We start from the raw sequence: 13,083 nt of genomic DNA, 5'->3' as shown, positions 1-13,083 counted from the left end.
ACTTTAACTACCACCACCAGCCTGCGGCGATCCCTGAACTTGTGGAATTGAAAGGTGAGCCAGGACATTATTCTTCCCCTCCAAACTCTTCCCTCCCTTGGCTTCATGTTCCTGCCTGAAAAAGTGCAGACCTGAAGAAAAAGAAAGACAAACACAGCTTTAGGCTGCCTCTGTCTGCGCCTGAAACCCAACCCCCTTCCTCCTCCCTTACAGTGGCATAGGACATTGATCTCAGACTGGTTCTTGCATGCCCCCAAGGAATAGAAGTGGATAGGCATCTTATGGTAATCAGGTTTGGTTAACCTGTTTCTCCATCTCTCTCTTTCTTTTCTCTCTTCAATGCTTTCAGTAAACTCTGATCTCTGGTCTGCAGTTAGTCTTCTTCTTCTTCTTCTTCTTTACATTTTTTGGCATTTGCCAAAAATGAATTGGTGAATTACTGCCACCCACTGGTCTGGAGTGTGGACCAGAATGTTTCCAAGAGCCCAAGTTGTCAATACATTAGTTTGTCTGCTACGTTTTCCCAATCCCACGTGCCCCCCCTGCAATGTTGCCATGCCCCCCTGTCATGTTGCTGCATCCCCCAGTTTATGAACCATGGGATTAGAGAAACCTAATTGCTGGGTAGGTGTTTAAACACATGTTCTGCACTTGTAAAGTTAAATTATATTTTGAGATTTGCAGAATTAACCCGTACTTATAGATTTGATTTGTACACATACTTGTTCCTACAATTTAAAAAATAGAGACAAAAGTAAAATAAAAACTTATGTTCCTATCCTAGCTCCATATATAACAAGTGTTTTATATTTTTATAATTAAAATGTCAAGATAGATGTAAGAGACTATGGAAGGAATGGAAGATGTAGCTTTTAAGCCACTTGGTAAATCTCACTTTCAGGTTTTATCTGCATGTAGCCTGACTCATGGAGGATGTGCTGTTTATCCCATTTTTATCACTGGAATGGTGACAAGAGGAAGTCCAAGACCAGGAAAATGCTAAGTAGGGGCTAGGCTTCTCAACGATGCCAAAACTTGACATTTATGAAATTTCCGATGGGATTAAACGCAACACTAGAGGGAAAGTGTGTGTGAGAGAGAGAGAGAGAGAGAGGAAGGAGGAGGCAGGAGGGAGGAGAGATGAGGGAAGAGGAAGGAGGGAGGAGAGATGTGGGAGGAGAGAGGAGAGAGGAAGGAGGAGGCAGGAGGGAGGTGAGATGTGGGAGGAGGGAGGTGAGATGTGGGAGGAGGGAGGAGAGATGAGGGAGGAGGGAGCTGAAAGATCCGGAGGAAAAACGTTAGAAAGGAGGAAAGTTCCCGGCTCGAGAGCAAATGATCAGGCGGAGGTAGAAAGAGGAGAAACACCGACAGTCTCCGTGCAAGTGGATTTTATTACTTTTCCTACCGCTGCCGAGGAGCCGCTGGGCACGCGCCTGCTCCCTTGTACGTCGTCGCGTGGATTAGATGAGTTAAAGTTCGCGATGAGGAGCGAACCCGTTCTGTTCGCGTGTAGCAGGGGTGAGAACTTTTCTTTCCCTTTTTATCTAGAGTCTAAGCAGCACAAAACTTCTTTGTTTGTTTATTTGTTTGTTTGTTTGTTTATCTCTCCGTCTACAATGTCCGTTTACATTTTTTGAATTATTGTTGTCTTTATTGTAATCACCCCGAGCGCAGGAACGGTTTTACTCTGAGCTCAGGTTGTTGTACACCAATCACGCATCATTTCAAAGCACGTGCGTCGGGCTTCAACGCACGCGCATGAGTTTGAGAAGGCATGGCGGCACGCGGCCCCCAGACAGCTGCTCTCTGAGCTGGTTTCTAGTCTGTATGGAGTCCTACCTAAATGTGACTTGTCTGACCTGTAAGCTCCACGTGGCTGATTAAACCGATTTTTTAGGCTGAGTTTGGACTGGTTGAATACCAGGCCAGATATCCATGAAGCCTGAGCAGATAGTCCTTGTCTTCATAGGCCTGCATTAATCCCTACCAGGTCGCATCAGCCCTGACCAGGTCCATCCACCTCAGCCATCCCACTAACATCCTGGCTTTTTATGGACTTTGCTCAGTAGTCACCTGGGTTAACTCCTCCTTACCAACATCACCCTGTCTGATGGTACAAATGCTCTGTGTGTGATTCCTGCTGCTTGTGGCCATGAACGGAGTCCTGGAATACCAGAAGCAGCTGGCAGCTGGGGGTATCTGGTAGCCGGCATCTGCTCGGTCCTGCACAGACTTCCATTGTGCAGCAGGGTTGTATGAGCATGTGGTAGGTCATGTTTTAGTCTGGGATTCTGTCGAACTAGTGTGAGTTTAAGAAAACCAGCATGCAGCAGTGGAAGAAGCTCATTGGACCAAGTCATGATTTCCTGGATGTTATGTTTACAGGAATCAGAAAACGTCCAAGAAAAACGAGTCTTTGGCTTTGTTGATCATCTATGACGGTCGTATGAGATGTGTCGTCATTCTGTCTTGTTCTCGGTTGGCTAGAAAACTAATAAAAATAATCAGATTGTGAGATTGTCACCCAGATTTTTTCACCAGCTATCCTTGATGGGTAGATATTCGTTATTGGTTAGGTCGGCTAAATTGATGGCATGGAAATATTCCTTCCATCTCCCTAGTTAACCGCAAGTAGCTCACAGTGTTCTGCACAATAACACAGTAACACACAATAATAAATATTTAGACTCACTGCTGATGATTTTTACGTTTTAAATCCCACTGCATGCTTGTTCCACACATCTGGCATCCAAACAGTTATCAGGCCATGATGTTGGCTCGAAGGTTTGCAGTGGACCAGTTCCACCTCTGCTGGATCAACTCTGACCACTCTTCAATGATCTGTAGTGGCCACGTTGCAACAAATTGCAGTAGGTTACCCATCGAGGAGAAAAGCCACGTTGGCATCACTCTTCAGGACTTTGTTCTTCACCAGCACGTTCCACCTGGGGCCTGACGGGTACCCCAGTGTTGTTTTTCTCTCTGCCTGCGCCTAGCCAGAAATCTCTTTGCCTCTTTGAGTCTATACCAGAATCCACCGCAACTGCTTTCTCCATGTCTTCTGCTTTGGCACCTCTTGAACTGCACTCTTCTTCAAACCTTGTATGGTTGCATTTTTTTATTTTTCATCTACAACAGCTTGGCAGCTTTAGAAAAAATGCACACAACAATACCTTTCAATGAAATATTTGTAGTTTATATTTGGTGTAGTGGACACTGTAATAATAGAGGACTTGGAGTTAAGGCCAATGCTAAGCAGTGGACTAATGAAGCCGTCATCTTATAGGCCAATCAATCAGTCAATGTCTGAACAGAAACCTTTAACGTTAACCATTGTACTTTTCCCTCCAAATCCCAGATGATTTTAAAGGTCTAATCAACCTAAATGATCGGAATTGTGTAATGGAAATGACTAAAACATGCCGGTTTCTTTACGGGTCCTGACAATTTCTGTCCCAGAGGTTTGCTTCTGGTTAATCAGCTGCAGCTGTGTGCTTAAAGTCAAACTATGTAATGTTCTGACTTTTAAAACAACGTCCTTCTGCCTTGTTCCAGTGGCATAGTGACATTTATTGTACCTTCCAGGAGCTGTGGTTGAGGCATCACGTAGCAGCTCTGTTTTACAGCAACGCTTCACGCGCCAGCAACTGGATATCAACAGACCGGCTGTTTTGAGGCAGAGGGGAACTGGCTGTAGAGATCTCCGAGAAGAGACAGGATGCAGCACAGGTGTAAAAGATCTGTTGTTAAGGGGCGCTAGAGTGTGAACTCTGCCAGTGTGGGTGGTGGGTCTTTAAAGATGTAAATCAAAAGTTTGATCACAATTTAATACCATATTGATTCAGTGGATAACAACTGTTTTTTTGCAGATATCACAAATTTCTAGTTGTGGACGTTACAGCAGGGTCTAGTGTAGACCAGTATTCTCACTACAGGTGCTTTAACACACCTGAATGAAATTAATCTCTCTCAGGCTGCAGGGACCATCATAAAGTTCATTCATCTGAATCAGCTGTGTTGGAGTAGGAACACATGAAGACCTGCAGAGCGGCGGGTCCTGAGGACCTGGATTGATGTAGATCTTCATTTTATTTAGTTTTAAAGCAAATGTTTGTATAACTTAGTTATATCAGCTAAGCTAGAACAATCTGGCCTCGTCATAGTTACAAACCTTTAAACATTTTCCTTATCAAATTAAGATTTTCCTTTGTTCATTTTCTATCTCGCTTAGTCCAGTTTAGGCTCGGGGTGGAGCCGTCCCAGTAAGAAGCAGCCACACCTGAACAGGTTGCCTGCCCACCACAGCCTCCAAATAAAGACCTTTAGCTGTTAAAGTGACAAGAAACAGTTCCACGTCTTCCTTCTACAACATAATTGATTAGTATTTGGGATTAATTCTCGGATCATTAAGTAGATGTATCGCTGCAGATAGCTGCATAGTTACGCCACTCGTTGTTCAGAGCAAAAGAACAAATCCAGATTCACTTTGGACCTTCAGCTTCTGATGTTCTGCTGAATAACGTAGTTCGGGTCCTGAATAAAGTAGTTCAAGTCCTGAATAAAGTAGTTCAGACCCTGAATAACGTAGTTCTGGCCCTCAAAGTAGTTCTGGTCCTCAATGAAATAGTTCTAGTCCTGAATAAAGTAGTTCTGGCCCTGAATAAAGTAGTTCTGATCCTGAATAACATAGATCTAGTCCTGAATAACGTAGTTCTGGCCCTGAATAAAGTAGTTCTAGTCCTGAATAAAGTAGTTCTGGTCCTGAATAACGTAGTTCTGGTCCTGAATAAAGTAGTTCTAGTCCTGAATAAAGTAGTTCTGACCCTGAATAACGTAGTTCTGGTCCTGAAAAACATAGATCTAGTCCTGAATAACGTAGTTCTGGCCCTGAATAAAGTAGTTCTGGTCCTGAATAACGTAGTTCTGGCCCTGAATAAAGTAGTTCTGGTCCTGAATAAAGTAGTTCTGGTCCAGATTATAGTAGTTCTGGTCCTGAATAAAGTAGTTCAAGTCCTGAATAAAGTAGTTCAGACCCTGAATAACGTAGTTCTGGCCCTGAATAAAGTAGTTCTGGTCCTGAATAAAGTAGTTCAGACCCTGAATAACGTAGTTCTGGTCCTGAATAAAGTAGTTCTGGTCCTGAATAAAGTAGTTCTGTTCCTGAATAAAGTAGTTCAAGTCCTGAATAAAGTAGTTCAGACCCTGAATAATGTAGTTCTGGCCCTGAATAAAGTAGTTCTAGTCCTGAATAAAGTAGTTCTAGTCTTGAATAAAGTAGTTCTGGTCCTGAATAACGCAGTTCTGGTCCTGAATAAAGTAGTTCAAGTCCTAAATAACATAGATCTAGTCCTGAATAACGTAGTTCTGGCCCTGAATAAAGTAGTTCTGGTCCTGAATAAAGTAGTTCTGGTCCTGAATAACGTAGTTGTGGTCCTAAATAACATAGTTTGGATCCTGAATAACGTAGTCCTGGTTCTGAATAAAGTAGTTCTGGTCCTGAATAACGTAGTTCTGGTCCTTTTCTTCCACCGTTAGAACTGCTAGCGGAGGCGGGAACACATCCAGCTGCTGCGCGTTGGTAAAGTCATTACCTGTTAGCACGTCTGAAGAGCTGAAAGTGTGAAAGTGTTTACTGCAGTTACTGTTTCCACTTTCCCCGAGTTGATGAGCAAATAATCGTAGTGGTTGTGATGTGGGCAGAGTGGGTACATGGTGTCACCGTGCTGGTCCTCTCGGCCCATTTGGTTTTGCTTTAGAGACGGGGTCCCCTTCCTTTTTTGCCTGGTTTGTCTCCACGATGATTGGAGTTTAAAAGCTCTCATCTGGCAGACGGCAGAAGACCTCGTTTTTTTTCTTGCTGGGGGTGGATGGATCCTGGGACTGGAGAAGAAAGATGTGGAGGAATTAGTTTCAAATCTCTGCCTCTGTTTCTCCAAAGCCAGGCTGTCAGTATGTTGGCATGCAGTGAGAAAGACTTACATTTTGGTCTAAGTAATCGTAGCCTTTGCAGCCTTCCTCCTGTCAATATCCATCCGGAAAAACAGGGGGAAGGATGGGAATCTTGTGCCAAGTGTAAATACTATTCAGAAGACCCTGGTGCCAGAAAGGCCAGTTTCACAGGGCTTTAATGCCACTAACAATCAGGCTGCTGATTAACATCATCAGGCATGTTCTCACCGCTGCTCTGTCCCATTCAGTCTTTTTCGTAATTTGGGGCCATTAAGAGGCACAACAGAAATTCTGAGTAGCATAAATGGCATTCTGTGTTTGGACATATTAGGTTTTAATAGACTGATTTATTTCAGTAATTCAACTTAAAAAGGTAAAATATATAATATAGAGTCATTACATGCAAAGTGAGATATTTCAAGTATTTATTTGTTCTAACTGTGATGATTATAACTTACAGCTGATGAAAACCCAGAAATCTAAATCTCAGGAAAAGGCCGTTCAGAAATGTGGGGGAGCTTCACAAGGATGGACTGAGGCTGGCGTTAGAGCTTCCAGAGCCACCTCACACAGACGGATCCTGGAGAGGCAACAATCCAAGACCCTTATAGTGCAGAGTGGAGTTTCCACAGTTGGTGGTGATGTGGGGGCCATGTCATCAGGTGCTGGTCCACTGGGCTTATTAAGTCCAGAGTCCACACAGCATCTACCAGGAGGTTTTAGAGCCCTTCCTGCTTCCTTCAGCAGAAAAACTTTGTGGAGATGCTGACTTTATCTTCCAGCAGAACTTGGCACCTGCCCACACTGCCACAAGAAGCTAAACCTGGTTCAATGACCGAGGATTACTCTGCTGGACTGGCCAGCAGACTCTCCAGCCCTGAACCCCGTAGAAACTCAATGGAGCATTGCCGGGCGATGCAGAAGAGCTGAAGACCGCTGCTCTAGCATTCTGATCTTCATTCCACCCCAGCAGGACCACAGGCTGATAACATCCATGCCACATCGCATGGAGGCAGGAATCCATGCAGAAGGGCTCAGACCAAGAACTGGGTTCATATGCAGGACTAGACTCTTCACATGGTCACGTTTCTGGATTCATTTTCCTTTTTATTGATTTCACGTAATAATCAAATTTTCTGAGATTTAGATTTTTGGGTTTCCATCAGCCGGAAGACACGATCCTCACAGTTCGAACAAATAAAGCTGGAAATATCTCACTCTGCATATAATGAGTTTATATAATATATTAGTTTCCCCTTTAAGCTGAATTACTGAAATAAATTTGGTTTTGTTAAATATTCTAATTTTTGAGTTTCACTTGTAGTTATTGTTCTCCAGTTATAATTTTTCAAGATCAAATTCAAGACAGCAGAATAACAGAGATGTAGGGTTAGTGGAATTTATCACGCTCTACGTCTCCCTGCCTCATGGTTCAAGCGATGGGTTGGAAACACTAGATTCTGCATCAAGTATGGATCTGTAAATACTAGAGCAGTCAACAAATATTCAGAGTTCCTTTAAATTCTGGCCAATACTCCTTCTGTTGTCTGCCTCCAGCAGTTTCTCCTGCACTCAATGCAAACCACGACGGCACGTCACATGAAGCTGAATAAATGATAGTTTAAAGATCGTGGCTTGGTGGATTCTTTTGGCTCTGAGGAATCTCAAAGCTCTCATCTGGAAATGCTACAGCCCTTTGTCTACATTTGCTGCTTAGTTGTGTTGCTGGAATAATTTTGGGCTTAGCATGTTGGGTCAAGCACATACTTGCTGGTAAATACGCAACCAGGTGTTAATCATGAATGCAATATGCGGGTAACTGGTCGGGCAGCATAGGGACCAGTCTGACTAGCTGTTAGGTCCCAGGGTGGACAGTGTGCTATGGTAAGGACCTTGCATACCTTCCATAGTACCGTTGCTGTAAGATTTTACAGTATTGAGGAAGCAAATGATAGAATAGCATAATGTTTGGAACAATGATTTGTGTATTTTAGCTAATGCCCTGATGACCTGGAGGGCGTGGCACTCATTTCTCACAGCTGTAAAGCTACCATTCAGTTCAGTTCAGTCAAGGAAACCACACTCCCCTTTTCCCATCAACAGAAAATAACCCAAAGCTTGAATTTCCTTTCACTCTGCCTTGATCCCTTCCCCCGTCTCTCTTTCCTTGGCCTGTGGTTCTTCGCTCAGCACCCTCTAATTATCTTTTTAAAAGAGATACCAAAGGGAGCATCGGCAGCCTCCCCAAATCTGTCTTCAGCATGCGTTTGGACACGCCCCCCCTCCACACACACACACATGCGTGCTCAGATCAGAGTTTTACAGATGTGTGTTTGCGGTCCGGGAACATCTGCTCGTACGATAAACCACCTGTACTGCTGGATAGCGACCGTCCCCTCTGTAATGTTCGCTTGGCATGCCGAGTGGAATGAGAAAACACAAAGCTCATAATTACAGAGAGACGGGGCGAGAGCGAGACAGCTTGTCTTTCATCACAAACTAATCTAGCATCGCCCATCTTTTGATCTGTTCATAACTCTCGCCTGGTGTTTGTCCAAGTCTGGGCTTTATGAAGAATTTATGACTTTCACAGCTCTTCACCAGCAGTGGACTGAAGAGACCAGTACATGAGCCTTATCCCATTATGACTTTGTCTAATGTTTTTTTTTTTTTTTTTTAAGAAAACTTGGAGCAGACCTGAAGTTAAACGTGGAAGTCCTTTTCTCTTGACATGGTTAAATGAGAAAATGAACTTTCTACAGTGTTCATGGGCTTGTAGTAATAGAAATTTAGATGATTTGGCTCTTTTTTCCTTTAAAAAAATCCCTCAAGTCCCTTTTGGTCTGAGGAAAACCCCTCAACATTCCTGTAGCTCTTATGTAATCATGTAGCAATTGTCCAAATGAATCCCTTCCAGCAACACCCCACTCGGCAGTAACCATAATGATGCCAGACCATAAACCAACCAGCATTTACAAAACAACCCCTTTCTTACTGTAACAGCCAACCCATGGAGCAGTAAAGTTTCCCAGAACCACCGAAAGGGCACCGCAAAGGTGACTGAATGTTTATCTCATTAGGTGGCTCAGACTTGAAATGTGGCGATTAATCGTGATTAATCGCGCAATTATTTATATATATATATATATATATATATATATATATATATATATATATATATATATATATATATATATATATATATGTATGTATGTGTGTGTGTGTGTGTGTGTGTGTGTGTGTGTGTGTGTGTGTGTGTATAAAATCACATATTTATGAGAAAGAAGGATGAAATGTTAAAAGGTAAAAAGTCAGCAGGATGAATTTAAAGCTGTGAAGCTGCTTCCTTCTAAACACAGAAGGAACAATATGTGATGAATATCAGCATCAGGTGAACAGACAGAAAGCAGGATTATAATCTCACAGCTTCTTGATGGTGAAGAAGGAGAAAAATATTCACAATATGCACAATAACGTCCATACATGCACCTTCAGTGCTTCATTATCCAGATTTCTAGATATAATTTTTTAAACTTTCATTCTCAGCGTGACTGTTTAGCTTCACTTCTTGCACCTGCATACTCCGCCACCGGGGCTTAAGGGGTTAACATCGGAATTACGGGTTTAACGTCAGGGCTGTAGATGTAACTATAAACGTGTGGTATCCACAAAGTCCAGAATCTCAGCTACCAGCTCAGTAAAACCATTTCTATCACCAACAAACACAGTTAAGACAACAAACAATTCAAATACCAGTAAACAAAGGCCCGAAAATATGTAAACACAGATGAGGTCTCCCCATGAACACGAACAAACGTCTCCTCTTCTGAAAACTCACATCTCACAGATTCCACAGCTGGAAGTTTCATTTCGCTATGACCAAGATTCACCGAACCAGAGGCAGAAGAAGACCCGATTTATGCTTCACGTTTGTAAAAGTCAGAAAACATGTCTTACCTTTGCTGACTTGCATTAATTAAAACCAAATTTATTAAAATAAATAAATAAAAAGTTTCTCATGGTCTTTTGGGAGGAGTTTCCCCTCCAAAAATCACGATGTTCTGCCATCTGCATGGGTTTAGACAAAGAGAAACGGCGGTTCTTCTTTCTTAAGTTCCAGACAGAAAAGGTCTCTTCATTTTAATAAACCCGCTCTCTCCTGATTGCATCAGACGCACCGCTGCAGCAGGGAAGGGAGACATGGACACCATGTTTCTGTCATCAAAGCCAGTGACCAGAAAAAAAAAAAAAAAAACGCACAATTAAAAAAATTAACAGCGTTAATTGTTGCGTTAACATGCGATTAATGCGTTAACGTGCCCAGCACTAATATATATATAGATACATAGATAGATAGATAGATAGATAGATAGATAGATAGATAGATAAAACAAAGCAGCTGTTATTGGAGATGTTGAGCGTGAAAATGGATGTATAAAGTTCTGAAAGTGAAGCTGCAGCATACGTTGAACATGATGACGTATCTGTTGTTTGGAAATGCTTGAAGATGGAGGACGCTCGAGTCAGATGTCACTAGAGATACTTTGAAAAAAAAAAAAGCAATTGGTGGATGGAGATAACTACTGCCATAACAATCCACACAGCTCACTGTTAGATTAAGACTCGTCCAAACAGTGTGAAGGTGCCGATGAGCACTGAAACTCTTAGTTTTAACAATTAATTGCTTTTCTATGAAAAGTAATTTTCTATTTCAGTTGTAGTTTATCTGGTTTTTTGTTTGAATATGAGGGAAACGAGGACATTTTTGCCTCAGCCTGCCCGGCTAGTGAAGGGTTCAAAATGTACAAAAAAAATGAAAAAAGAAATCAATTTTTTTTTAATGGCTGAAGTAAAGTTTTGGCCTGTGACTATGTAGCCTCGGTCAATTTTTTTCTATTTGTTGTTTTATAAAACCCATTTATGTAAGCAAAGTGACTACAAGCCCATCCTGATTTACAGGCATGGCTTTGACAGGGATGATGGGTTGTAATTAGGAGACTTGAGTCTAATTTCTCAAGGGAAAACCGCTGTCTCGGCTCAGTGACAGAAAATATTTAATGCTGCTCTAAACACTTCTCACCAGTGGGTGGGAATCGGGCAGATCATGACCTGAAAACCTGGCAAACACCCAGACTGAACACATCCCAAAGATGCTGTTAGACATAGGAAGACACACACATACAGCAGGATAGAGTGTGGGAGTTAGCTGTCAGTCATAACAGCTGTATTCTGGGAAGAGGGAAGAAATCCCTCCTCCCTCTAACCTGGCTAAGCATTTTTTTGGAACAACAGTGGAACCACAAGGGCTCAAGTTCTCTGCAAGACCCAAACTCGACCCCGTTGCCTTGCATACACTCCCCGCTGAGGGAAGAAAGCCTTTGTTCCCAGCCCTGGGAAGTGTGAAGACCTGGCAGTGAAAGCAGCTGACTCGTCTAGGTGTTTTAGGAGGTTTCTGTGAGCCTTATGTAAAGATTAATTTCTTGGTTTATCATGACCTGTGAAAGATGTTTGCACATACAAGAAAACAAGCATATTATTAGAATAGAATAGACGGAGGGAAGGGATGAAGGAAATGGGAGTGTAAACAGGACCTGAAGATGTTTTTGAAGAAAAGGTGTGGGCTGTTTTTCTTCTGCTTGCCCTCAGGCCATGTTTGAGGGTGGTCCTTCTTGGTTTTCCATTGCCCTCTGTGGTGATCTGGAGAGCTCACTTAAGGGTTTTAATGACACAAAGACACGCAGGTTTAGCTCTATGTTTGACCACCCTGGTGGAGACAAAATATTGCACAGGTTGCACAAAACTCTGAGGCAGTAAATGGAGCAGTAAAGGGTGTTGGGCTGTTTTCTGTCTAATGGAAAAACAGTGGGCCACGTTGTGTTGTGAGACGTGAGGGATGGTTGGTTGACAACATCAGTGATGTTTCTATCAAACTGTGGAGTTAAGAGGTGTTTCCACAGCTTTATGGAGCTGATGTTGGTAGCTACACTCACAGGTTACTTTATCAGCTCCACCTGGTCAAGCCTTTAGTATAAACATTCTTGTTTGCTCACTGTGGTGCAAAAACTAAAAACTAAAAAACCATTTCAACAAGTAGTTAGTGGACTTAATTACATAAGTGTCCTTTTCTTCACAGTGCTTGAGATGCAGATCTACTTTTTAAACTAGACTAATTAACATAAAACAATTAGCTTTTAAAATGTTTTTGTAAACAGTCTACATTAAAAGGCATTATTTTCTGACTTTAAGCCAGGGTTTGATCAGCCAGTAGCAGCTTTGTTCAATTAATTTTCAGGCTGGTTATGGAGCTACCTACTGTTCTTCCTGCAGCTCGAAGACGAGCCTCTTGTCAGTGCTTCAGGACAGGGGAGGGGAGGGGCCTGTGGTATAATCTGCGACTTCTCATGAGTAACACCAGAATAAGTCTCCAAATTGGTTGCTAGTTGCTTTTTTTTATTTTTTATTTTTTCCTGTGAACCAGCAGATGCAAAAGTGACATTAGTATTGATACCCGTGCTAATTCATATCTAACAAGATATTAAATTTTAGAATCGATTAGTACCTGAGAATCAATTTTTTTTTTTTTTTTTTTTGGACAACACTAGTAGGGGGTGCACATCGTTTTGGTTTCGTGTTGCAATTTCTCCTCCTTACTACACAAATTCAGCGAGAAGATCCAGAAATCCGGAAACTCATAATCCCAAACCGACCAATCATAAGGGAGTACTTCTGCGTAAACGTAGCAGAGGTGCACATCAGGTCTGGAGGAGGTGCGCGTCAAGCCTTCGAGGAGCTACGCAACGCCTACAGTGGCGACGCAGACGCCGCACAAGTATAAATCCGCCTTTAGTGTTGAACTACAAGGGGGCTTCTGTCGCCCTCCTTACCTTTGTCCCCCCCTTCACCACCACCCCATGCACACACACACACCTTTCTGATGAAGGATAATCCAATTATGTGAGGAATGTGTGAAAGTGGCCGTCTAGCTGACCTCAGGGCTGATGTCCAACTTTTCCTCCAGCTGTGAAAATGAACTTTGGTTTTTGCTGTGAATCCATTCAAAGCTCCAGATTTACTGCGAGGACTCTGTTCTTTGGGAAAATGTTGGCTTTAATCTCCTCCACCATCACCTGTTAG

General features: G+C 42.5%; 1 protein-coding gene across 2 annotated transcripts in view; it reads left to right on the top strand.

The window, feature by feature from the left end:
- The first annotated feature begins 1,200 nt into the window (after positions 1-1,200).
- afap1 (actin filament associated protein 1) overlaps positions 1,201-13,083 on the top strand; it is a 63,149-nt gene continuing 51,266 nt past the window's right edge. For both annotated transcript variants that reach the window (XM_041986380.1, XM_041986379.1), the window contains exons 1-2: positions 1,201-1,212; positions 1,255-1,518. In XM_041986380.1, the coding sequence (XP_041842314.1) occupies positions 1,260-1,518 (259 nt within the window). In that variant the 5' untranslated portion in view covers positions 1,201-1,212; positions 1,255-1,259. The remainder of the gene's footprint in view (positions 1,213-1,254; positions 1,519-13,083) is intronic.

Source organism: Melanotaenia boesemani, chromosome 5 (genome assembly GCF_017639745.1).
Source record: "Melanotaenia boesemani isolate fMelBoe1 chromosome 5, fMelBoe1.pri, whole genome shotgun sequence".
In the NCBI taxonomy this organism is placed as follows: domain Eukaryota; kingdom Metazoa; phylum Chordata; class Actinopteri; order Atheriniformes; family Melanotaeniidae; genus Melanotaenia; species Melanotaenia boesemani.
This window is presented reverse-complemented; position numbering and strand designations above follow the sequence as displayed.